General features: G+C 41.1%; 2 protein-coding genes across 4 annotated transcripts in view; one reads left to right on the top strand and one right to left on the bottom strand.

Moving 5' to 3' along the window:
- Positions 1-1900, bottom strand: part of MRRF (mitochondrial ribosome recycling factor) — a 67454-nt gene extending 65554 nt beyond the window's left edge. The window contains exon 1 of the mRNA XM_003925160.4: positions 1811-1900. The gene's annotated coding sequence lies outside the window, so the exon portion shown is untranslated. The remainder of the gene's footprint in view (positions 1-1810) is intronic.
- RBM18 (RNA binding motif protein 18) lies at positions 1901-26129 on the top strand. Of its 3 annotated transcripts, none has more exons than XM_003925162.3 (6): positions 1901-2033; positions 4733-4861; positions 14230-14356; positions 18241-18327; positions 20844-20929; positions 24112-26129. In XM_003925162.3, the coding sequence occupies exons 2-6, from the start codon at positions 4749-4751 to the stop codon at positions 24269-24271; spliced, it is 573 nt and encodes a 190-aa protein (XP_003925211.1). In that variant the 5' UTR covers positions 1901-2033; positions 4733-4748; the 3' UTR covers positions 24272-26129. The 3 variants fall into 3 exon arrangements, with proteins under 3 accessions (XP_003925211.1, XP_010334172.1, XP_074251396.1); XM_010335870.3 differs by having other exon boundaries at positions 4743-4861; positions 24112-24498; XM_074395295.1 differs by lacking the exon at positions 1901-2033 and adding an exon at positions 2058-3688 and having other exon boundaries at positions 24112-24498.
- The last annotated feature ends 794 nt before the right edge of the window (positions 26130-26923 follow it).

Genomic DNA, 26923 nt, shown 5'->3' with positions numbered 1-26923 from the left:
TTTAACTGACTAGCTCCCATTTTTATTTCAGATTTCAGCTTAACCATCATTTCCTCAGAAAATGCCTTCCTTGGCCATCTCCTACAGCCCAACTAGGTCAAGTGATCCATAGCCTGCTTTTATAACATACTTAACTTCATCATAGCACTTAATTTTGAGATGAAGTCTCACTCTGTCACCCAGGCTGGAGTGCAATGAGGGAATCTCGTCTCACTGCAACCTCTGCCTCTCAGGCTCAAGCGATTCTCCTGCCTCAGCCTCCTGATTAGCTGGGATTACAGGCACGCGTCAATGTGCACAGCTAATTTTTGTATTTTTAGTACAGATGGGGTTTCACCATGTTGCTCAGACTGGTCTTGAACTTCTGACCTCATGTAATTCCCCACCCCACACACACTGCCTCAGCCTCCCAAAGTGTTGGGATTACAGGCGTGACCACCATGCCCAGCTCACAGCACTTAATTTTTAACAATACAAACTAACATTTGTGTAATTATTTGATTGTTGTCTAATTCCCTCCATATGATTATAAGCACTACAAGGACTAATCTATGATTTTCTTGTTCACTGTTGTATCCCCAGTACCTGGTACACTGCCTGAACACAGAAGACACTGTAAATGTGATGAATACACAAGTGAAAGTCCAGAAAGATTAAGTCCTTGTCCAGGGTCAAGATGAGGGAACCAGAATCGGATTGGAATTTATCCTTACTATGATGGTAGGTTCTGGACTTCCCAGCATTGCCTCCACTGTCTCTTGTTTGCCAGATTTTTGCTTAGGGATAGTAGAGCATGCTCTTATCTAAATGCAGTGCCAGCTAAAGAAAAGTACTTGTAGTATCTGACTATACATAGAATCCTTATGCACCTGGCACGGCCAAAGAAGGAATGAGACACTTTAACAGGTAGAGAAAGGGCTTTTGCCTAAGAGTTAAGAGATCGGGACTCCAATATTCCTTCCTTATCACTTCCTGCCATCCACCCTTTAGATTCATCATCACCCGTATTCAAAAAGCATTTGTGGCAGCTCTATCACTGACTTGTGACTTGTACCAAGTGATTTCTCCTACCTCGATTTTTTTTCAACCATAAAATGAAGGCATCCGATCAGGTTTTCATTCTTTTCAACTATAACGCTTTCCAAGATTGGGGAAAATGCAATAATGTGGTTTAAAAAAAAAAAAAAAAAAAGGCACTAAGCTTAGAGAAGATTCGGGAAAGAATCTCGGTTCCAGCACTTCCTAGACATGTGACCTTAGATCGGTCTAACTCCCTGGACCTCCGCCTCATCCGTAAAACGTAAATGACAATACTATTTGTCAGTTACATAAATGGAGCAGGGCTACTAAAATGACAACTGTTTTGCCACTGGGTGGCAAAGAGTAGTGGTTAAAAGTTCAGGCTTAGGAGTCGGATAGACCTAGGTTTGATTTTAAGCGCCCTCACTTTCTGACCGCGTGACCCTGGCGAAATCATCTATTTGAGCTTCTGTTTCTTCATTATTGGAGATAATAACAGCTATTCCCTCGGGACTGGCCTAAAAACCAAATGTTCCCGTCGTGTGCGACTACTCTTCAGTTAAGTTCCCCCAGCATCGCCCAAACTCCTAGCTGGTAAAATGAGCCCCGCCCCCAGCCATGAGACTCGCTAAGATGCCACAGGCCCCGCCCTCAGCCTTAAAGGTCAAGCTGGGCTCGAACAGGTCAGTGACGGTAGTCTGGTCCCCTGAGATCCCCCAGAGGTCCCTGAGGAAGGGTCTCTGGCACCCAGACCACACGCGCGCCTCGAGGCCCTGTCAAGGACACTCACCAGCTATTGCCCAGGTTACTAGGAAAGACTCGTGCGACGGCGGCGACCGCAGCGGCGCGGGCGTCGTGACGTCACGGGGCGAGGCAGCGGCGCAGGCGTAACGCGTCACGGGCGGCCTGGCAGCTGGCGGCATTGAGGCGGACGCGTCCAGAGGTCCGTCTGACCGCGGAGTGGGGACCTGGTGTCGGGGCATGAGCTGAGGGCACCACGCCGAGGCCACGAGGTGAGTCCGGCCGCGAGGTGTCCCTGCACCTCGGCGATGGGTCCTCAAAGAGGTCTTACAGGAGGCCGCCCTCGCAGGACGGCATCTCTGGCCCCGCCCCGGATTGTCCTGCCGCTGGCCCGGAAATAACAATCGAGTAATGACCCCTCGCCTGTGGGAATTCGCAGCTAGAAATCGGGAAGCCAGGGTTCCAGGCTTGAGCCCACCACTAGCTTTTAGGATCAAGTGTCTCTTCTTTGGATCGTACTTTCCCTAGACGACTATTTCTGGCTTCCAGGGTTGTTGCAGCTCAGCTGGAAGGCGAAATGTAACCGCGTTTTGTGAACTCTGGTAATCTAAAGGATTGTTGCTATTGCAAACGCAAAGCGTTTTGATAGTCCCATGCCGTCTTGATCTTTTGTTACCCTTTACCGTTTCTCAAGAAGCCATATACTGAGCTGCCATCAAAACTGTCTTATTTAAGACTCACAACGACCTCGTGAGACAGGGATAGTTGTACCCATTCTAGGAAGGAAAAAGAAACTGAGGTTCCGAGTAGAGAAGTGGCTTGCTTCATTTAGTAAATATTGAGTACCAACAGTGAGCCAGGTAGTGTACTTAAGTGTTAGGAATAGAACCGTGGTCAAGATAGGCAAGATCCTGTCCTCTTCTAGTGAAGGAAACAGAAGAGAAAACATTAAGTAATACGTTGAATTCTCATTAGGTAGGAGGAAAAAGGTGGAAAGGTGGCTATGATACAGACTAACAAGGGGCTCTGTTAAGGAAAGCTTTTCTGTCGAGAGGATGCCGAAGGATCGTGTGAGCCGGGCGCAGTGGTTCACACCTGTAATCCCAGCACTTTGGGAGGCTGAGGCGGGTAGATCACGAGGTCAGGAGTTCAAGACCAGCCTGGCCAACATGGTGAAACCCCATCTGTACTAAAAATACAAAAGTTACCTGGGCATGGTGGCCGGTGCCTGTAATCCCAGCTACCAGGGAGGCTGAGGCAGAATTGCTTGAACCTGGGAGGCAGAGGTTGCAGTGAGTGGAGATCACGCCACTGCTCTCCAGCCTGGGTGACAGAGTAAGAATCTGTCTCAAAAAAAAAAAAAAAAAAAAAAAAAGAAAAGAAAAAGAAAGATTGTGTGACTTGCCAAAGGCACAGTAACTAGGTACAAAAGTCAGGATTTGAATCCAGACCCGCATATCCTGGCCTCTTACCAGTAAAACATTGTACCTTTTTGTGGTAATAAGTATTAGTAGCCATTGGTATTATTGATGATTTTAGAAGACAGGAGAAGATCAGAATGTCCTATCATTCAAGTCTCAAATGTCATCTCCTTTAGAGAGACCTTCCCTCCACTCACTCTAAAAGTCATCTGGCCCCCTTCACATCACCCTTCTTGTGTTTGTGGCATGTGTCACTAATTATATCTTCTTTATTTTGCTTTCGTTTTGTCTTGCTCCCCTTCCAAATATAAGTATCCAGAGGATAGGGACCTTGCTTGTTCTCTGCTCTGATTTCAGTAACTAGATAAGGCCTAGAAAATAGAAACAGTAAGTTTATCTTTTGAATGACTGATTTGTTTAAAAAGGAGGGGGAAAGGAAAGCAGAGAGAAGACAAAATGGTTCTCCCCTGGGATTCTATTTCTGTCTTCCACCTTCCTCCCATGAGGTAAGAACAAGAGCTGTGGCTCATTCATTTCTGCATTTCAGTACACAGCCCAGAGAAGAAATGTCACATTTGACACCAAGTCTTTATACTGCTGCCTCCATCATAATCATCTTTTCTCCTTGGCTGTGAGATGAGACATTTCGGAAACTAATTTAACATTAGTTGAATGCTTCCTAGGTGCCGTGCACGGTTCTAAATGCTTTAGGTGTATTAACTCAGTGAATCTGCACTATAATTTCATGAGACATTGTCCCCATTTTACAGATGAGGGAACTGAGGCCAACAGTGGTTAAATAACTTGCCCAGGGCTACACAGCTAGCAAATGTTGGAACTTGAATAACTCAGGAGAAAATTAGTCTCTTCTTCCTGGTCTGTCTCAAAAGAGTAAGCATGATAATAGCTCGTATTTATCGATCACGTATGTTGTTAGATACAGTATTTAGTGATTTTTTTCTGTCTTTAATCTTCACAACAGCTCTATAAAATAAGCACTATTATTTCTCTAGATAATGAGGAGACTAAAACCTAGAAAGTTCAAGTCACACAACCTGCTTTCAAACCCAGTTGTATTTATGCACAGATTTCTTATATTGCCTCTTCCCTTTACTGTATTGCCTATTCCAAGAGGAAAGGGGATGGAATGCTGCTCTTCCCTACCCATCCCTTTTAATGCCGTTGAGACTCTTCCTGGTGGTTTCCAGGGCTTATTTGGGGTGACAGTTGTTGAACTGAAGTATCATGTAGTAATAGAGACTTTGGCCTCCTGCCCAGTCAGCAGTCTGGCTTCAGAGGAGGAAAACTTTAGTTTCTCTACACAGAACCCCGCCCCTTTCACCTTAAATGGCAGCTCATGTGCTCTGGCTGTCAGAGGAGTTATCCCAAGGGAACTGGTTCTGGGGCCCTGGTTGTGGAATAACTGAGGGCTTTGAAGGACTGCCCAGAGGGCATGCCCTCCTTGAATAAATGTTTGTTGAGTTGAATTTGAAGTCTTGTGTTCACACATTGTTACTCCTCTCCTGCTTGAATGTTCACATTTACTCTAGTATTTCATAGACATTGATGGAAGCAGAAACCAAAACTCTTCCCCTGGAGAATGCATCCATCCTTTCAGAGGGCTCTCTGCAGGAAGGACACCGATTATGGATTGGCAACCTGGACCCCAAAATTACCGAGTAAGTCTAAATTACCTTAGTTCCTTACCTACAATATTGGGATGTTTTGCCGTGATGATGTCAAGAATTTTCAAGGGGTGTGGGATATAGTTTGACCCTGTTACTTACCTTTTGTCTTTGAAGAGATAAGATGTTGTTGTTAGCCTGTTATCTTGTCATTTTTCTTACATTTGGACTCTGCTACTGCAGGGACACAGACTTGGGTATCCTTTAATCCATATAACTATTTTTTCCAATCCGCTAAAGATGTTCTCCCATTTCCAACTATTTGAATCCTTGTACCTAGTGGCTCTAGGGAATTATTCTCTAGAATCAGCCTTGGGCATACATCTGTACCCAGAATTAAGGAACAAGCAGAAGTCTTGGTACCTTTGCAAACAGGCAGAGGTGTACAACTTGACTGTAATTCATGTTAAGCAGCCATAGAACTGTAGAAGGTCAGGGATACAAGGAACCTTAGAAATCATCCCTGTCCCTTTGGTTTTCATTCATTCATTAAATGATTTAAGTGCCATGCTAAGCAGTTTTCACACTTCTTAAATCTGAAGAGCCCTGTCTTTAAGTAAAAGTAATCATGAAGCTATATATAAAATAAGAGCTCAGAGTTGCTCTGACTAAAAGGGAGAAGATGGAGCCAAGATCTTTTGTCAACTACTATCCTTTCTTTGGCCACCCCTGTTGAGGCTCTATAGAACTTCTGGGGCTCCCTGGAGCACACCTGACAACCTCTGATGGGACCCAGGCTTTTTATGCTACTGTAGAGGAAACCAAGTCCCAAGAGACAGAAGTACCTTGCCCAAGATCAGGAAATTAATTGAATTGCCCTGACTCCCTGCTCTTTTACATCACAGCCATTAAGATGAAAAGGAATTTCTTAACTGAGAAAATTGAGAGGTTTTTCCCTTCTGCCAGTTTGATAGGGGGAGGGTGGTGGTTGGTGGCAGAGTAGAATGAGTGGATTGACCTGTAGGAGGTCAATACTGAAAACAAGTTTTTTTGTTTCTTTTTGTTTTTTGAGACAAAGCCTTGCTCTGTCACCCAGGCTGGAGTGCAGTGGCGTGGTCTTGGCTCACTGCAACCTCCACCTGCTGGAGTTAAGCAATTCTCATGCCTCAGCCTCCCAAGTAGCTGGGACTACAGGCATGCACCACCATGCCCGCTAATTTTGTATTTTTAGTAGAAATGGGGTTTCACCATGTTGACTAGGCTGATCTTGGCCTCCTAAAGTGCTGGGATTACAGGCTTGAGCCACTGTGCCAGGCCGAAAGCACGTTTTGAGCATATCATCAGTCATACGAGTGACTCCCTTTGGAATAGTGGCTGATATCTATAATCCTAGCACTTTGGGAGGATGAGGCGGGCACATCACTTGAGGTCAGGAGTTGGAGACCAATCTGGCCAACGTAGTAAAACCCCATCTCTACTAAAAATGAAAAAATTAGCCAGGCATGGTGGTGTGTGCCTATATCCCAGCTACTTGGGAGACTGAGGCGCAAGAATCACTTGAACCCGGGAGGCAGAGGCTGCAGTACTCGGAGATTGCGCCACTGCCCTCCAGCCTGGGCTACAGAGGGAGACCCTGTCTCAAAAGAAAAAAGATGAAGGGAGGAGAGAAGGAAACCTGCTACACTGAGTGTGGGATGAGACAGGTATATATGAGAGTTAGGATTAGGAAAGAGAAAAAAAGGATCTAAATTTATAAATCAGGATTATAACAGAAAGTCCCTTAAACCTGCTCAAGCTCATAACAGCCAACTGTAAATATATTTGGGTCCCTGTAGAAATTATGACTGTATTTAAGATGTGTTGCCCACATACTATGTTATCTTGGTCACAGGGACCCTGGAGTAGATTGCATTTATTTCGGTTTTCTTTTATGATTCACGGTTTTTGAGGGTGAGTATATGAATCTGTCTAACCTCTCAGTTAATGTCTCTTCGTCAGGGAAGTTTTTTCCATCATCCAAAACCCAAGCTATGAGGGGATGCTCATAGTGGTTTCCATTCCCGCCTCTGCCTGTCTAAATGGAAATCTAAAGTGTGGAAACAATGTTGGTTGTGTTGGCCGCACTTCTCTTTAATGAGACTTTTGTTCTAATTGTGTCCTGCTGCCTGACAGGAAGGTTCAAATGGGCATTTGCCACCTCAGTTTATGTCATAAGTTGGAGTGTGTGAATGTTTTTTTCAATTAGAACATTGGCAGGAACATCGAATCAGAACTTTCCCACTGATATCTCTGCTCTTTTTACATCAGGCCAGAGGTAGACATCAAGTAATAAACTGTAGATCAGAGCATGCTGGCTGGAAGTGCTGGGCTTTTCCTGTGGCTGGCTTCTCTACTTCTGTATCACCAAAGACCATTTTTATTATTTTTTTCTATAGATTCTTTTTTTTTTTTTTTTGACAGCTCTGTCACCAGGCTGAAGTGCAATGGTGCAGTCATAGCTCACAGCAGCCTGGAACTCCTGGGTAACTGGGACTATAAGCGCTTGCCACCATGGCTGGCTAGTTTGTTGTTTGTGTTTTTGTTGTGTAGAGACAGGGGTCTCAGTATGTTTCCCAGGCTGGTCTTGAACTCCTGGGCTCAAACAATCCTCCTGCCGCAGCCTCCCAAAGTATTGGGATTACAGGCATAAGCCACTATACCTGGCCATCCTATAGATTCTTTATCTTAAAACATTTCATCTGTCAGATAGATTGGTTTATTAAATTGTAATAAATTTATTCTTAAAGCTATAACTACTGCCTGGCACAGTGGCTCATGCCTGTATTCCCAACCCTTTGGGAGGCTGAGACGAGTGGATCACAAGGTCATGAGATCGAGACCATCCCAGCCAGTATGGTGTAACCCCATCTCTACTAAAAAATACAAAAATTAGCTGAGCATGGTGACGTATACCTGTACTCCCAGCTACTCAGGAGGCTGAGGTAGGAGACTCGCTTGAACCCAGGAGGCAGAGGTTGCAGTGACCCAAGATCATGCCACTGCACTCCAGCCTGGGTGACAGAGCAAGATTCTGTCTGGAAAAAAAAAAGTGATAACTACAATCATAGCTTATGGTTAACATGAAATGTTTAGTATTACTTCATTTAATTTACTTAATTATAGCAAAGGCACCTGACATTTTAGTAAAGTAAATCTTATCATGTAGAAATAGATGATTTCCTTCCACATTTTTAAAATACAAAAACAGCTGGATCATGTTTCTCTCAGGGCATGTAATGGTGAGTCTGGATGAACTATAAAATTACATGTGTAACTTAGGTGACTATATGGTACCCGTCTTGTAGTGCAGTCTCAAAAAGTATTAGTTGAATCCAAACCTCTAAACATCTAATGACGCTTAACAGAAATTTGCCGAGCATCCTCCAGTTTTCCTGTTTAAACCTGCCTTCTATCCATAAATTCCTTCCAGTTCCTACCATTTCCCCCATCAACAGACCCTTCTTACTTCTCTCTTTCCTGTATATGCCCCTACTTCCCACCACCCCTGCCTGAGCTCTTTTCCAAACTGATTTGAATACCTCACTCATTCAAATATTCTTTTACCTCTTGTTAGAAGACATTATAAACTTACCGTCATGAATGATAGTAAATGTAAAACAGTGGCAATTTTTAAAAAATAACCACTTTTACACTCAGTGTTTTAGTTTATTCTGTAATTATTTCTAGTCATTCTATGTATGTGTGCCTGTTGGTTATTAATCAGTCCTGCTCAAGTTACACCAGGATGTCTGTCAGCCTCCTCCCAGCAGAATATGTGTTCCTGACTGTCTAGCACTCTAATATTGCTCTTCTTGTTTGTTTGTGTTCACTCTGTGGTTGTAATACCATTTTAGGGCTATGTTAGGTGCCAGAAATATTTGTATGACTAAATACATCTTGGAGATTAGGATTTGAGGGAGTAATGATGCATTCTTATTCAGAGAAGTAGCAGATTCCAAACCTATGTTCTTTCCATTATATTCTGATTCCTGTCAGTTATATTAATATGTAACAATTTCTTACTTACAAAATGAGAATGTTCAACTAAATGATCTGAGCATTACTTCTAGCTCTAATATTGTATGAGTCTCTCTTACATAACCCCTTAAAACTTTGTGAGGTAAATGGAACAGATACTATTTTCCCTATTATATAGGAAATGAAGAGTGAAGTGAGTTGGCTCAGTATACTGAAGTAGTTAATGATAGTTTCCCACTGCCTAATTTGTGCAGTGTTCTTTGCACAAATATTCTAATTATTGAGTAGTCATAAACTGATGTATTCTATTCTAAATCTAAAAATGTAAAGATTTCTTTTTTATTTTTGTGAGACCCAATCTAACTTTAAGGGTAAGGAATACCTCTGAATATCATTATTAGTGCCATCCAAAAAGAAACTGAAAGTTACTGATCTAAGACTTTATCTGTTTTCTACACTTTGGTTTTTTTTCCTGAAAGGGCTAATACTGACTTTCTTTTTCAAATATTAGATGTGCTGTGTAAAATGCCAAATTTGTAGCCGCTGTATTAGCATATACAAGTATGAAAGAGAACCAAGTCGATAGGAATGCTAATAGAAGGAGCATTCTGAGTGGTGGGAAAATCGTAAATAAAGGTCTGTACGTAGGAATAAAAAAGATTGTTATGTGTAAGTAGAAAATCCAGAAGATCTTTTTGACTTAAGCAAAGGTTGAATACTGGATGGGAATGAAAATAGTAGCTGAATAGATAGCAAATTCTCAGGTTAAGACAGAATCTTTAAAATTCATTGAGAGCCGGGCGCGGTGGCTCAAGCCTGTAATCCCAGCACTTTGGGAGGCCGAGGCGGGTGGATCACGAGGTCGAGAGATCGAGACCATCCTGGTCAACATGGTGAAACCCCGTCTCTACTAAAAATACAAAAAAAATTAGCTGGGCATGGTGGCGCGTGCCTGTAATCCCAGCTACTCCGGAGGCTAAGGCAGGAGAATTGCCTGAGCCCGGGAGGCGGAGGTTGCGGTGAGCCGAGATCACACCATTGCACTCCAGCCTGGGTAACAAGAGCGAAACTCCGTCTCAAAAAAAAAAAAAAAAAAAAATTCATTGAGACAAGTCTGAATTACATGATAAAGAGACTCATTCTGGGTGTTTAGCAGGAGACCGATATCATGAAAGTGTTGTGGGTTTGTTTGTTGTTGTTGTTGTTGTTGTTGTTTTGTTTTTGAGACATAGTTTCACTCTGTCACTCAGGCTGGGATGCAGTGGCTCAGTCTTAGCACTGCAACCTCCACCTCCCAGGCTCACGCAATCCTCCCACCTCAGCCTCCCAAGTCACTGGAAGTATAGGCATGTGCCACCACATTCAGCTAATTTTTTTGTGAGGTCTCACTGTATTGCCCAGGCTAGACAATGATGTGTTAATAGAGAAATTTTACATCAGTATGTAGGATGAATTGTAAGGGCAGAAACTGAGGATGAAGATTAGCTGAAAGAGATTTCCATGAACCAGTCTTGCCATCAGTTATCACCTAGATTGAGACAGTGAGCTTGGAAACTGATGGGTGAGTGAGAGATGAAGAAAGTGACTGAAGTGGAATGGAAGGTTGAGGTGATCCTGATGTTTCTTGCCTAAGGAATGTGAAAAGATCATGTCCCCTGACCAGAGGGATAGCTGAAAAGCTCATCAGTTTGTGGTAGGGAGGAATTCAGTTTGGGGTAGGTTAGATAAACTTAGAAGCATTGGAGAGCCATCCAGGTAGAAATGTCCTTCAGATAAAGACTTTCAGGGATAAACTAGGTAAGCTAGAATGCAAGGGAAAATAAATGCCTGAGCATGCGAGAACAATGTGTTCACCCCGAAGAAACCTGTTTCTCTCTTAGCCCATTCCTTATGTCTCCTTATTGTCCATAATCTTTTTATGTTTTGGTTTGCATGAAACAGGCTTCACTGTTTGGTTACTTAATTTGGAAACACAGTAAGGCCATTTAATAATGTGTGTAGCATAAAACATAAAAGACCCATCTCATAGTAATTTCTATATATGTTTATAAAGAAAATTTTCTCTACAACAAATTTTGCACTAAAAATAATCTTAAATGTCATTTCATGGGCTTCCAGTTGCTTACAACGTGAAATTAAAATTCCCTCAACCCATGACATCCTTTACAGCTGGTCCTCTTCCTACTTTTCAGCCCCATCTCACTGGCTACGCTCACTCTAGTCCAATGGATCAGACCTTTTTGTCTTTATGCCTTTGCACATTGGTTAGTACTCACTCACAAGGACACAACCCAGTCAGATATCACTCCTTTCATGAAGCTTTCCTTCACCACCACCTTCCCTGCACCATTGGTCCTCATTCTGTGCACTCCTATTCATACCTCTGTGTACAAGTATCACGTTGTTTTGTAAATGTTTGATTACATTTCTGTCTCTCAACTAGAATGTGAGGTCCTTGAAGGCAGGAACCTAGTTTTATTCATCTGCATAATCCATATGCCCGCTTGGTTCTAGACACATTGTAGATACTTGTTTTAACATTTGTATAGATTAATTACTTCTGTGCCATTAGGCAGAAAAGCTGTCTTAAAAACCAATTACAGAAAACACTTATTAAATTGCAGATATATGTGTGGGACTGGGGTGCTAATTTTCTGGCTCCTGAAGGCTGCAGGGCGCACATTTCATTAAGAGAAGCAAGCCTCTGCTCAGCAGTGTGCTCTCCGCACTTCAGCAGCAGATAAAAGTGCTTGCAGATGTGAAAGCAAGATCCTTCAGGCTTTTTTCACTATCAGAGCTTGCAGTCCCCATCTCCAGGAAGCAAAATAGTAAACATTTCATTCCTTTTGTTTCGGTGTTCCGATAATTTTAAGAAATTATCAAACAAGAAAAGAAATCCTGGAGAAGTTGAAAGACACAGACCTAAGCAGATGTTCCTGGAATCTTAAGGTCGCACTTCTTGGGCAGATTGTGTTTGTTAGCTTTACAAAGAGTAATCTTTTGTTGGTGTGGTTTTTTTCTGAGTAAATTAAAATTCATTTCTTAGGAAATGCCAATCGTGTTACCTTCCTGCTATTAAGCAGAACGGAGCTAATGAAAGATGACCAGCCCCCAGTAGCCTTAGATTTTTTTTTCTTTAAGTCTTGCTCTGTCACCCAGACTGGAGTGCAGTGGTTCAGTCTCGGCTCACTGCAACCTCCACTCCCCGGGTTTAAGCGATTCTCCAGCCTCAGCCTCCCAAGTAGCTGGGACTACAGGCGTACTCCACCATGCCCAGCTAATTTTTTTGTATTTTTCTTAGAGGCAGGTTTTCATCATGTTAGGTAGGCTGGTCTCAAACTCCTGACCTCAGGCAATCTGCCTTCCTTGGCCTCCCAAAGTGCTAAGATTATAGGCATAAGCCACTGCGCGTGACCTAGATTTTTTTTTTTTTTTTTTGAAATGGAGTCTTGCTCTATTGCCAAGCTGGAGTGCAGTGGTGTGATCTCGGTTCACCACAACCTCCACCTCCTAGGTTCAAGTGATTCCCCTGCCTCAGCCTTCCTGGGTTTCGCCATGTTGGCCAGGATGGTCTTGATCTCCTGACCTTGTGATCTGCCCACCTCAGCCCCCAAAGTGTTGGGACTACGAGTTTAAGCCACTGCGCCTAGCCTTTTTTTTTTTTTTTTTTTTTTAGAATGGGTTTGACTCCCCGTTCTGTGGCAACTGGCACGGTGTTAAGATTTAAATGGGTTTAGTAATTGGAAGATGCAGCTGTGAATTAAGGACCCTGGGGGAGACTCTTCCAAGCCCATCTGTATGTGTGAAAGACTCACCCTTGCAGTGAGCCTATTCAAAAAGTCAAGTAAAACCACAAATTTGCACTTAAGGTGTCTTCCTTTCCCCTGAAGTCACTTCCTACATTCTCTCTAGTGGTTGATGTCCTGATGGGAGTTGGGAAGTTAGAAAGTAGGGGATCGTGGTTGTGTTACCTTTCAAAATAAACCAGAGTAATATCCACAATATGCCTTGGGATCCTTGCATTTGTCCCAGTACTAAACCTGTATTATGTCTGTCTTGTTCCACTGTGTCAGACACTCGATCCAGGATAATGGACTTGCTTGTTGATGTGCATTAGTATCAAATTTAGTATAGTGTATGGTCCATTTCATATCTTTCTGCCTCCCAAAGGAGAGTCTTACTCAAGAATAAAATTTTGATGAGTTTCTCTTAGAAAACAATGTGAATATAAATGTGGCTATAACAAAACTTTGCTGACTCCCTGTGGGGTAGACTTCCCAGTAATAACAGATTTAGCATGTGGGCTGATACCTTTTTAGTATCACAGGGACAGCATTGTTTAGAGAAAGCCTTGACTCCATTTGAATAGCACGGAGGATGCCAGGAGGAAGGCCAAAGGGAAAGGAAACGGGAGAGCTGTTGATTTGTCTCACCCCCACATCAGATGACAGGAAGTCGGAATTGAGATTGGCCACAGCAACCTGTTAAGGCCACATCTGTTTGAATAACTTAAAAGCTCTATGGAAACTGAATAAGGAATTTAAGAAGAGGATGAGGGGCAGAGTGGCAAGCAATAGCTTGGAGTGAACATCCTGTCAGGAATAAATTTCTTCCTTGACCATCTGTATTCTTTACTTCACTGTACCCTAGAGTATAAACTGTTAAGGCAACTGAGTTTGGTTAGTTACCCATAGCTGAATGATTTATTGGACTGGCCAGGTTCCCCTGCCCTTTGTGAAACTGGCCTCAGTCACATAGTGATTCCACATTGTCCTAATGTTCAGTCACATCAGTGATTGAAACTCACAAGTGCTATGGAAGTATCACTAGCTGTGATTTGATTAATGGCAGAGTTTCTCACAAGCGCAATGTGTGTCTAAGAATTAACTGCATAATTGAATAGAAAGATCTTCCAGGACTATTTTTTATTTGTTTGTTTGTTTGCATGAATGCATATATGTTTGTTACTTTATTTTTGAGATAGGGTAGGCTTTGGCTTTTGAAGGGTGGATGTGTATTTCTGATGGAGTTACAGTTATTCACAAATGCCATTTCATTGCCAAGGAATTAAAAATAAATAAATCAACACTATTTTTGAGCTTTTCTCCAAAAGAAAAACAAATAGTGCTTGTAGGCCAGACAGCTGTTTGTAAGGTGTGGGGTTTTTGTTTGGTATTTTTGTGTTGGACAGATGCATAGCCATGACAATTTTAGTTCCCATTCCAAATAGAGGCAAACAACTCTGTTTGCCAAATAAACTAACATAGCAGTTTGGAGGAAGGCAGGGGGCTGGGGTGAGATATTTTATCCCTCGGGTAAATTATCTCCTGCTTTTATCTTGCACTTCAGGCTGAGTGGCCAAAAGAATTCCCAGAGCATACTCATGGGCTCTTCTTTCTCTGCAGATACCACCTCCTCAAACTCCTCCAGAAGTTTGGCAAGGTAAAGCAGTTTGACTTCCTCTTCCACAAGTCAGGCGCTTTGGAGGGACAGCCTCGAGGCTACTGTTTTGTTAATTTTGAAACTAAGCAGGTAATTGAGCTTTCTCCCCCTTTCAAGGTCTGTCATCATTATCTGTGCATCTCTCTTGCCTACTAGAATAGAAGTTCCCTATAGGCAGGAGCCATGTCTGATTCATCTGTGTGCCTTACACTGAGTCCTAAAAGAGGTCGTCCTCAATAAACAAATGAATTCTTGAATAACTTTCACAATTTACCCTCCCTTGGCCAAGGTTTAAGACTGACCTACATTTTTGACCAAATGCATTAGGATGCCCACATTGAGCATATGGACATCTCTCTCCCTATTCTCTTTTGTTTGTTCCTTTACTGAGTGGCCAACGGACAAAGCCTTCTTTGCTTTCAGTAGTTTTGCTCAGTGGTACAGAAACCTATCTGTGATGAGACACCCACAAAGACTCTTTTGTTATTTCTTCCCAAGGTCTCAGAACAAATGCATATAAATTTTAACATACATAGAAGAGAGCGTTCACCTTCAACCATGGTGTATACATGGACCTCCTTGTATTAAAATTTAGTCCTTCAAGTGGAAGTGCATTAATAAAGGAATTGAATTTGATTATTACTAAATGTAGAGATGCTGCATGTAGAGATACTCTGTAATTGTATTTGTCATATGTAAGAACATTGCGTAGTTATCATTATGTTAATAATTTAGGCCTGGCTCACACCTGTAATCACAGCTACTCAGGAGGCTGAGATAGGGAGATTGCTTGAGCCCAGGAGTTTGAGACCAGCCTGGGCAACATAGTAAGACCTTGTCTCTAAAAAAAAATTTTTTTTAATTAGGTATGATGGTTCACCTATAGTCCTAAGGAGGCTGAGGAAAAGAGGGTAGCTTGAGCCCAGGAATTCAAGCTGCAGTGAGCTATGATCACACCACTATACTCCATCCAGCCTGGGCGACAGAGCAAGACTCCGTCTCTTAATGATAATAATTTGTAGGAGTGTTTTTCTTATTCTAAAAGTAATGTGTGAATATTATAGATGAAAATATAGGTAACTGAGAAAGAAAATGTAAATCACTTGATCCAATACCCAGAAATAATCACTGTGAATATTTAGTCATATATCTTTTCAGTCTTTTTTGGTCTCTTCACATTCACACACACATAAACACATATACAGCGTTTAACACACAGATAGAATCATTGTCATGCTTATCATTCAAAGTATACTAAAATTTTTCTACCATTTAATCACATCAAGATAACATTCCGTATCCTGATATTGTGGCTTCACTGGTGTTTGTATGTACGTGTGTGTGTGTGTGTGTGTGTGTGTGTGTGTGTGTGTAAAAGCATTGATTTGTATCTGAGATTTGGGCATTTTATTGTATGTGACTTAGACTGCATTTAAAAACTAATCATTTTTGATGACTACATAATGTGAATATATGATATTTGACTAGTCCCCAATTGTTAGCTATTTGGGTTGTTTTGCTGGTATTTGGGTTGATTCACTAGTATAAATATCACAAGAGTATTTTTACAGTTCTAATTATGTATATTTGCCACATTTGTGGAGATGGAATGGCATCATCAAAAGTCCATGCATAGTTTTTCTTAATACAACTGCCAAATTGCCGTCAAGAAATGATGTATCAGTATGTTCTGAGACTATGATAGTGTCATTTCTCCTTGCCAGTGCTGGGTATTTTTTATTTCCTCCAATTTTTGTAAATATGATAGCCGGTAAGTAATTGTTCAAGTATTTTGAGGGAAGTGAAATAATGCACTATAGAATTAGCATTCTTTTTTCTTTTTTGAAAGAAGGTCTTGCACTATTGCCGGGCTGGAGTGCAGTGACACAGTCGTGACCCACTGCAGCCTTGACCTCTAGGTTCAAATGATCCTCTCACCCCAGCCTCCACAGTAGCTGGGACTATAGGGGCATGCCAGCATGCCTGGCTAATTTTTGCATTTTTTTGTAGCAACGATGTTTCACCGTGTTGCCCAGGCTGGCCTCAAACTCGGGCTGAAGCAGTCCGCCTGTCTCAGCCTCCTAAAGTGCTGGGATTCCAGGTGTAAGCTACCACACCTGACCAGCGTTTTTAAATACTTGATTCTTTCTTAATGATAAAGTGTGGTGAGAATTCTTTTTTTTTTTTTTTTTTTTTTTTTGAGACAGAGTCTCTGTCATCTAGAGTAGAGTATAGTGGCACGATCACAGCTTAGTGCAGCTTCAGCTTCCTGGACTCAAGCGGTCCTGCCATCTCAGCCTCTCAAGTAGCTGGGACCACAAGCACACACTACCCACTGGCTAATTTTTGTATTTTTTGTAGAGGTCAGGGTTTGCCGTGTTGCCAGGTTGATCAAACTCCTGGGCTCAAGCAGTTTGCCCGCTTCGGCCTCTCAAAGTGCTGAAATTACAGGTGTGAGCCACTGTACCCGGCCTGGGAATTGTTGCAGACAACTAAATCCAGTGGTCATGTTGGACACAGATGTTGGTTAAAAACACTGGATTAAAATACAAAGCCTAGTTTTTATTTCTGGCTCTTTTATTAACTTTGAGCAAGTCTTTTAACCTCTTTTGGCCTCAATTTTCCATCTGAGAATGGAGATTAAGAATACATATCCTTCTTACCTTACAGGAAGTTGGGAGAATAGATGAAAGTATAAGAAAACCTAGTTGGCATTTAATAATATTTTTGAATACGTGAAATTTGAAATAATGTATACAGGCAGGAAATTATTTTTAAAAGCATTTAAAAATAAGATTCCCCTGTGAGCAATTTATTACTGCTGCTACTTTGGAACTAATAGAGTGCCCTATAAGTTCTTATTCATCAAGAGAAGCTTAAAAGAATAAAATGTCTTTTACCTGTCATTCTAGCTCTGTGTGCTGTAATGGGGTGAGGATGACTGGTGAATATCCAATGCCTGATACACAGTGAGAACTCAGTAAATATTTGTAAAATGTCATACTGGTAGGTTCTGGAGGAACTAGAGAATCACCAGTAAAACCAAACTAGAATGCCTACTGGCTTCTATAGGCTCTCCCTGCTCCCTGGGACATCCTATTTCTCCTCTGTTCCTTAAGGGCTTCTTCACCCTCATTAAACATGGGTTACACTTGGCCAAATGCCTCATGGATACAAATGGGGCAAAGAAGGTTCGGCAGGATGGAAAGTACAGCCAGATTTCCTGGAAATGACCTAGAGTGACTGTTAGCCAGCTTCAGGAATTCCTTTCAACCTTATTACTCCCGTGTCTGATGGGGAAAGGGTCAAGGAACTTTTGATTCTGAAAACCAGGTGCGTACATTGACTCACACAGATACCTTGCTCACAGTCTCTTTGACTCACTCCTGCTTTTTCCGGCCTAGTTTCCTCCCATGCCCTTTAAAGCAGTTGCTCCTTGCTATGAATCCAGGGAGTACACCCTAGTCCAGGTTATGGTTCCAGGACCCTTGTGGGGAGTACAGTTTCTTGACATAGGAGGTGCTACCTAACAGAAGTGTGAATGTGGGTGTCACCTAATAGGAACAGCACTATTACTAACATGTTAAGTGTTTATCATATGCTCCATACTTTACAAACATTCTTTGAGTCCTCACAACCACTGAGGAATAAGTATCCGTATTATCCATTAAAAAAATTATCCATTATTTATCCATATTCTACAGGCAACAAAGCTAGAGACACTTAAGTGACCTGCCAAATATCATACTGCCAGCAAATGACAGACTACGATTTGAATTTCTGTCTGACTGACTTTATAAAACTCATGCCCTTTTTAAAATTCTGCCTTTTAAAATTGTAAACCCTTGCCAGTTATTTACCAAAAACAATTTGGTTAGGAACTCAGCCGTCAAACCTAGTGAGGCCCTGTGAGAATACATAAAGCTAGTCAAACACTTCAGTTTTTAACTAACATTTGTCCCTTTCCTGGACAGGAAGCAGAACAAGCCATCCAGTGTCTCAATGGCAAGCTGGCCCTGTCCAAGAAGCTGGTGGTGCGATGGGCACATGCTCAAGTAAAGGTATGTCTGAGAGGCTAGAAAGACAGTTGTCCATTACCTGTTTATATCCCAACCTCCTCACGCCTGAAACAGCCATACTTCAGTCTCCTACTTGTATTTACTGTGCGTGTTGCTAGATTTTTCTTGTGAGAAACATCTCAGGAGGGATTAAGTTCCTTGGTAATTTCTCTCCACATGCCCACAGATCCTGGGTCTGACTGAGTTTCTCATGTGGCTAATGTGTATGCTCAGACCTCTGTCATTTTTTTTTTTTTTTGGTGGAGGGTTGTTCTTTGGCGGAAAAAAATGTATTTATTTTTAAAATCAGTTGCTGTAGGCATTATTAGACTCTTCCCAGCCTCTGACTCTGGAGAGTTTGAATTTGTTCATTCTAAATGCTTGAGAAATGGGTAGTTTGTATGAGTGCTTAAAGCACTGGCATCTCCTTACTCCAGAAATCTTGAGAGTTAACTTTAGGGTGTCGGTTTGTGGGACTCTGCAGTGCCTGCATTGTGTCTAAGTCCTGAGAAGTAGCAGGCTGCCCTGTTCATTCTGTAATTAGTCTCTTGGGAGAATACACTAGAAAAGCTTCAGCCAGTAAAAAAAAAACAAAAAAAACAAATGGTATTCTGTTCCAGCTGGCACAGAGGTGGTAAAGTGTGTTGACTGGAGCAGCCCCAAAAGTTGATCTGCCTCCTTCTGCAGTGGGGACTTGACAAACCTGCCTGCACAAAGATTTGTGACAGTTTTGAGTTGGAGCTGAAGTCTTTAGCTCTAAACATGGTTTTTGATCAGAAACTCTCTACAAACTTCCCAGTAAAGAGTCACAGAGACTAAACAGACATTTAAGCTCAATGTCCAAGCTGAAAAATGAAGTTCAGATACTTTAGATCCTTCTGAGTATTTCAGGTAATCACAGAGCCTTCTCAATTTCTAGGACACATTGCCTTAAAAATAGAAGCAACAAGGAGAATTACCAAATGCTTTTTTACTCAAGGGAAAAATCAAGTCTCATTTATTAAACCCGTTTTCTCGTTCTGCATCTCATTGAAAAGGCACGAAAGAGAAATCATCCTCCATTCCTGTCTTCCATTTAAAAATCTTTGTGCCTCACGGTTCTCTTCTCCTATAAATCTTTTTTGACCAGAAGCTCTTGATTGCTCTTCAATATTATATTTACTTTTTACAAGAAGTATGTAATTATCTGGCTAGGCATGGAGGCTCATGTAGTAATAACTGGCCAGGCGCGGTGGCTCATGCCTGTAATCCCAGCACTTTGGGAGGCTGAGGCAGGAGGATCGCTTCAGCCCAGGAGTTCAAGAGCAGTCTGTGCAACATAGGGAAGCCCTGTCTTTATTTTTTCTGATAAAATTTAAAATAAAATAAAAAAGAATTATGTAATTATCTGACATCAAATTAAATTACTACTTTTCTGTAGAATGTTGTCTGTATCAACAACTGAAAGTTATTACTACTTTTTTTTTTTTTTTGAGACGGAGTTTCGCACTTGTTACCCAGGCTGGAGTGCAATGGCGCGATCTCGGTCACCGCAACCTCTGCCTCCTGGGTTCAGGCAATTCTCCTGCCTCAGCCTCCGGAGTAGCTGGGATTACAGGCACGCGCCACCATGCCCAGCTAATTTTTTGCACCTTTAGTAGAGACGGGGTTTCACCATGTTGACCAGGATGGTCTCGATCTCTTGAGCTCGTGATCCACCCGCCTCGGCCTCCCAAAGTGCTGGGATTACAGGCTTGAGCCACCGCGCCTGGCCAGTTATCACTACTTTTATTCTCCACTCAGGACTGTTAAGAGTTAAATATCAGGCTTGGTGTGGGTACTTTGCAAAATTTAAAGTTTTTTTTTTTTTTTTTTTTTTTTTTTTGTGATAGGGTCTGGCTCTGTCACCCAGGCTGGAGTGCAGTGGCAAGATCTTGGCTCACTGCAACTTCTGCCTCCTAGGCTCAAGCAATCCTGTCACCTCAGCCTCCTGAGTTGTTGGGACTACGGGCATGTGCCAGCTTGCCCGCCCAGCTAATTTTTGTTTTTTGTTTGTTTTTAAACAGAGATAGGGTTTTTGCATGTTCCCCAGGCTAGTCTCGAACTCCTGAGCTCAAGCAGTTAGCCCACCTTGGCCTTCCAAAGTGCTGGGATTCTAGACGCAAGCCACCATGCTTGGCCACTTTAAAGTATATTTAATGAAATTAATATTGTAAGAGGTGATATGTGACAGTTAAAACAAGACTATAAGAAGGCAACCCTCCTATGTGTTTGTTCCATCTAGGAAATTAAAAGTTGACATTTTTTTCCTACCAAATAAGGAGGAACTGATGGCTAGATGGAAGCTTCTTTTTCTAAACTTACAGCTTTTAGGCCAAAACTGTGTGAAGTCTTTCATTAATTCTGAATGTAAAGTGGTCCTAAAATTGTCTAGAAGTAAGCTGATGATACACTGATGGTATTAGTTTCTGAACCCATGCATTACAGTGAAGGGCTGGTTTCTGCCCAAATGAAGCAATTTCTCTGTTTCTCATTTTCAGAGATACGATCATAACAAGAATGATAAGATTCTTCCAATCAGTCTCGAGCCATCCTCAAGCACTGAGCCGACCCAATCTAACCTAAGGTAAGATGGTATACTATAGAAAGACACAGTAATTCAGGAGCTTCAGCCATTGCATCATACCATGTCTTCATAAAATAGTGAGTCTTCAGACTCTTAGAATTTATTAACTTGACCTATTGAGAGAGATGTTCAGTTAATTTCCAGAATGTATACATTTTCTCTCCTTCTATCCACCTAAGATCATGTACTCCTCGTTTACAGAGTTCATTCCCTCATTAAAAAAAACTGGGTGTAACTACTACACACCAAGCCTTGTGCTTGGCACTGAGGATACAAAGACAGATCAGTCATTATTCTAAAAACAAGCATTTTAATAAGGCCTTGGGTCTCTTTGGCATTTGTCATTATATACTAATTTCTCCCCAATCTTAAGTTCCCTTATACAGAATTTTAGTTTGCAGATGTTTGATTCTGTGTACCATTGCAGTGGCTGTAACAGTTTTTGTACAAATTGTTAGTTATTTCTTTGGAGTTTAAAACAGACGAACTAAGGGTTGGGCAGAAAAAGGGGAAGTTAAGTGGATGGTTGGGCAGAAGTAGAAGGTTTGTTTGTTTCTTGTTTTATTTTGCATTGTAGCCTAGGGAGAAATTTTAGCAATAACAGTAACAATAGCCAGGATTTATTGAGCTTACTAGGAAGCAGGCACTATGCTAAACACTTATGTGCAGTCTGTCATTTACTTATGACTGAGATCACACAGGTGGCAAATCACAGAGTCAGCATTCAAAGCCAGATCTATTAGACTTCAAAATTCAGTTACTACGTCAAAGAAGCTCCAGGCCGTAAATTCAGGACTGCAGTTCTAAAGCCTGTTCTGGGGCCGGGGAGGAAAATATGTGAAGGAGCATCAGTGATACATGGATCCGAAACCAATAATTCTGAAGTGGGAAAGTGATGCTTATTAGGGCAGAGTACCAAGCAGGGGGTTAAATGCCTTTTGTGTGTATTCTCTGCACCAGACAAAACAGATTTACAAGCACCTCATTCAACTGCAAGGGAAGGTAGTCCTGAAAGTTTTCAGGAATGATAGATTGGCACATTTAAATTAATTTTATAGTTACTCATTTAAGTTTAATATTACGTATTTTTTTGTGTGTGTGTGCTCCAGGGAATTAAGTGAATTGTGTAGATTCACTGGGAGCATATATCCACTGTGTTATTTTTCTCATAAGATTTGAACTCCTTGATCATAGATTGATTTCCATGAAGGTTTTCATAGATCTAACTCCTATTGGAAAGAGATGACTGCATTTGATGGTCTTCATATTACAACAAACAAGTTTGTTATGATTTGTGTATGCCACTTGTTTACAAGGTAGCCTAAGGTTTTCCATCTGTTTGTTTATCCGGAGTACCTCAGCTTATATCTCTCTATTAACATTATGCCTAATGAGAGAAGGTTGCTTCCCTGTGACTTGTACAAAATGAGTGACTGGCTGTGCCATTAATGGAAGAGGAGCCAGAATGCATCTCAGTAATATATAAGTGTTCTTTTTATTGTAACTGAGTTTTTTTTTCTTTTTTTTGAGACAGAGTTTTGCTCTCGTTACCCAGGCTGGAGTGCAATGGCGCGATCTCGGCTCACCGTAACCTCTGCCTCCTGGGTTCAGGCAATTCTCCTGTCTCAGCCTCCTGAGTAGCTGGGATTACAGGCACGCACAACCATGCCCAGCTAATTTTTTTTTTTTGTATTTTTAGTAGAGACGGGGGTTTCACCTTGTTGACCAGGATGGTCTCGATCTCTTGAGCTCGTGATCCACCCGCCTCGGCCTCCCAAAGTGCTGGGATTACAGGCATGAGCCACTGTGCCCGGCGTAACTGAGTTTTTAAATTTCTTGCCCATGTATACCTTTTGAGGATCTCCAAAAGGCCATGTATACACTCCTTCCAGGTTTCTCTCACTGGCTATGTAGACCATTAACAGCATCAAGAATGGAAAAGGAAGGTAGCCACAGGCCAAAAACTACCTGCTGTCTGAGTGCTTTGCATTCTGTTCCAGGGATAGCAATGACCTCAATCAAAAGCAAATTCCTCACTTCTCTAGCATCTCCTCACCCTTCCTGCGTAATATAGGACTATTTCGCTCTTAACCTGGTGGAGAAGAAAAAACGAGAGCTTTGATGATGAGTTGAATCCTCACTCTGCAGTTTGTTAGCTGTGTGAACCTTGGTCGTATTACTACCTCTGCATTTGTTTCTGCATCTGTAAAACATGGATGATAACCCATGTAGAGCTATTGCAAGGATTACACACCTTCTAAGTAGTTCGAGTGCAGTGGCTCATGCCTGTAATTCCAGCATTTGGGGAGGCTGAGGCAAGAGGATCACTTGAAACCAGGAGTTCAAGACCAGCCCATACAACACAGCGAGATTCCATCTCTACAAAAACAAATTTTAAAAATCAACTGGATGTGGTGGTGTGTGCCTGTATTCCTAGCTACTCAGGAGGCTGAGGCAGTAGGGTAGCTTGAGCTCAGGAGTTCAAGGCTTTAGTAAGCTATGAAGGCACCACTGCACTCCAGCCTTGGCAGAACAAGATCCTGACTCAAAAAATAATAATAATAATATAAGTAAAATGCTGGGCACTGTGCCTGGCTCATTGTAAGCACTTTGTAAATGATAGCCTTGATTAACACACCTTCATCACTAAAAAGAGACTGAATAGGATTTCCAGAATGTTTTCTTTTTTCCATTTTTATTCAGTGATTCAGGTGAAACCTGGGCTTTTTGAGTCAGTTTGTATTGAAATCTCTGCTCTATCACTTTCTCGCTGTGTAATGTTGGGCAAATGAACCTTTCGGCAAAATAAAGACTATAACCTATCTTATAATGTTGTTTTCAATTCTACAAGAATCATTTGTAGTGCCTACTCTCTGCCAAGTACTAAGGTGCTGAACAATGTCTACATCTGAGGATTAAATGTAAAACTACATGAAGTACTCCTAACAATGCCTAGGCTTGTGTTAAAAATTTAATAGATGGCTCAGACTTGATCTCTTTCTTAGAGTGAGAGTATTAGCTATTTCTGGCTTTTATATGAAATGTTTAAATGTTTGTAATTTAGTATCTTGTTGCTTCTCTAATATTCCCAAGAGGCTTAAGGAGATGAACTCTACACTTAGAGAACATTATTTTCTAAGTGTACCTAAGTCCACTCTGATCCTCTGCTATCGTTTTTCCAGTGTCACTGCAAAGATAAAAGCCATTGAAGCAAAACTGAAAATGATGGCAGAAAATCCTGATGCAGAGTATCCAGCAGCACCTGTTTATTCCTACTTTAAACCACCAGATAAAAAAAGGACTACTCCATATTCTAGAACAGCGTGGAAATCGCGAAGATGATGGTGGTGAATTACTATAGCAGCAAAAGCAAATTGGTCTCCACACCTAAAATCGTCTGCCTTTGTACTTTGTAGATGTGAATGGTACTATTCAACAGAGCACAATCACATGTTAGCGTTTGGTAACAATGTTTTTGGATGTTCTTACGGATGTTTCTTCCCTGAACTATGTATGGAATTGAGCATCATCCGGAATAAATAGGATTGTATCCCAAATTGTGATTTGAACCCTGGGATGCTCTAATTGGCTGGTTTGTTTGGATTTGTAACTCCAGAAACATTCTATAGTGTGCCAGAGCAAACGGCAAATACATAAAATGTTATTATTTAAATCAGGAAACTAAATATATTAACGTCTACTAAAAAGTTGAGCATTTTTCTATGCTCATGTGTCTTTACAACATTAAGAAAAAGTAAGAGACAGGGAGGGAAGTGAGAGACAGATTTTTAAATCATGTTCAGAACTGTTGTTCCAGAATTTGCTGTGGAAATCCCTCCAACTGGACCAAAAAAGAGAAAGTTCTTGGCAAAAGGGAGCTGATTCTTTGAATGAATGTTGTAGTAATCTGTTTAAGAATTATGCTTATTGTTTCAAAATCCCAATTAGGAAAACATGGTGTATATCTTAAAATTGTTTGCGTTGACAAAGCTAGAATCAAATTTAACATTTTATACCACAACAGACGTTCTATTTGGAAATTGAACTTTTATTCTATAGCAATCATTTTTTTTTCCAAATCTAAATAACCATGCCTTCTATAATACCAAATGTTGCTATTATGGGACTTTTAAAATTACATTTATTGCATGGGATTGTTTTTATAGCATGAAAATGTTCTGTTTGGAATTGTATCATGGTCAGTCTAAATAGAAGCAAAATTTTTTTGAAAACCTAAACATTGCTATATTGGTCACTATCAAACATACAATTTTCTAATATTTGTGTAGGGGTCTAAGTGGAAGAGATTGCATTATCTGGTGCAGGACAAGAAGGGGACATGCAGCGGGCACCAAAAGTCAATGGAGCAGACTCTGCTGTGGCACCAAGACCGTAGTGACTTCGTGTGATAGGTCGTTTTAAAAAGACTACGTGATTTGCAAATGATTCTTCACTTGGAGAACATACTTGCCTCTGGGTATTTTTGTCACTCTAAGCATTCTAAATATAACCATAGAGAAAGATAAGTCAACCAACAGATTTGGGGAGGTATTTCTTCACATTCTGGTCATTTTGGTGCCACTTTTGACGTACTGTTTAATTGGGCACCAGCTTTACTTCTTTACCAGGTACGTATCCCTTAGTTACTCCAGGTGACCTTGGTGATTACATACTGTGTATCACTTTCGTTGTCAGCAAAAGGAAGCTTTCATTATAGGAACGTAACGTCTTCCCATGAGTATAAATGAATTTACATTTGAATCAAAACTTCAGTAGAGGGAGGTTTTAGAATTCATAAAACTGGTTCGATGAAGTGCTTATTACTTTCCCAAGGTTACTCTTTTTAAATATCTCTAGATATCAAATACTTTATTAGCTGCGTCTGTCTATGATACAAGGAACTCTTCTCCTATTTGGGGGATAGGTAGGAGCATTATCTCCCATTTTTCTGGTGACTTCTTGGAGTATAGAATTCACCATTTTATCCGTAAGTCTTCAAAGGGTTATGGTGGAGTAGAACTTACATAATGCAAAATAGTCTTCTATTTTTAATAGGAACTTAGAAAAAACTTAGAATTATATATAGAGTTGTTTCCTTTAGAAACCAGAGCTATTTATGTGTATTTAAAGCAATGTTTATTATTTGTACTGACTCTTACCCCTCTATGTGAATAAATGTAAAACAGTGTATATGTGGTTCTATTTTCTCTCATTCATTTACTGGCATAGACTGCAGTTCTCTGGCAGGCTCGTTTCCACTCAGGACTCAGACCGGCATGTCCAGGTGGGGTGCTGCTTCTAAGTGCCTTCTCTGCAGAGGGCTCTTACTAGAGAGTCAAACTCAGAGGCAACTCTCTTTACCCTTTATGCCTGCCTACCTCTGTTGTTAGAGATGAGAAGAGAGGCCAGCTGTTTCCATTGCAAATGTCACTATTTGAAAAGAAGTTGTTAATGGAAATCTCTGCGAGTATCGTACCATGTTTAGTCTCATAGAGATTTCAAAGGAATAAATATATGTATCATAAATATGCTGAAAGCAGTCTGATGAAAGGTCTTTAAATTTCAGGTGTTAACTTATTCAACTGTTTGTTATAAGGTTCTTTGTACTTTTAAGTAAAATTATTCTTTGGTTTACTGGTTAATTCTTTCAGTTTGCTAAAATTATGTTACTTATGATTTTGATTTATATACAAGAGTGAAGAATTGAAGGAAATATTGAGGAGAGAGGTATGAGCCATTTTCTTTATCTCAATTCCTATTTTATCAAATGCAAAATGTAATTCTAACCAGCTGATTTTCTATAATTGGTGTATCACATGAACAAAGGTTTTTCAGAGTGTATCGGCCGAGGCACAAGAATCACTTGAACCTGGGAGGCAGAGGTTGCATTGAGCTGAGATTGTGCCACTGCACTCCAGCCTGGGTGACAAAGTGAGACTGCACCTCAAACAAAAACAAAGCATGTCAAAACTCAGTAGCACAAGTTGTAGGGAA

Source organism: Saimiri boliviensis, chromosome 2 (genome assembly GCF_048565385.1).
Source record: "Saimiri boliviensis isolate mSaiBol1 chromosome 2, mSaiBol1.pri, whole genome shotgun sequence".
Taxonomy (NCBI): domain Eukaryota; kingdom Metazoa; phylum Chordata; class Mammalia; order Primates; family Cebidae; genus Saimiri; species Saimiri boliviensis.
Note: the sequence above shows the minus strand (reverse complement) of the source record. Positions and strands in the feature narration are given on the sequence as shown.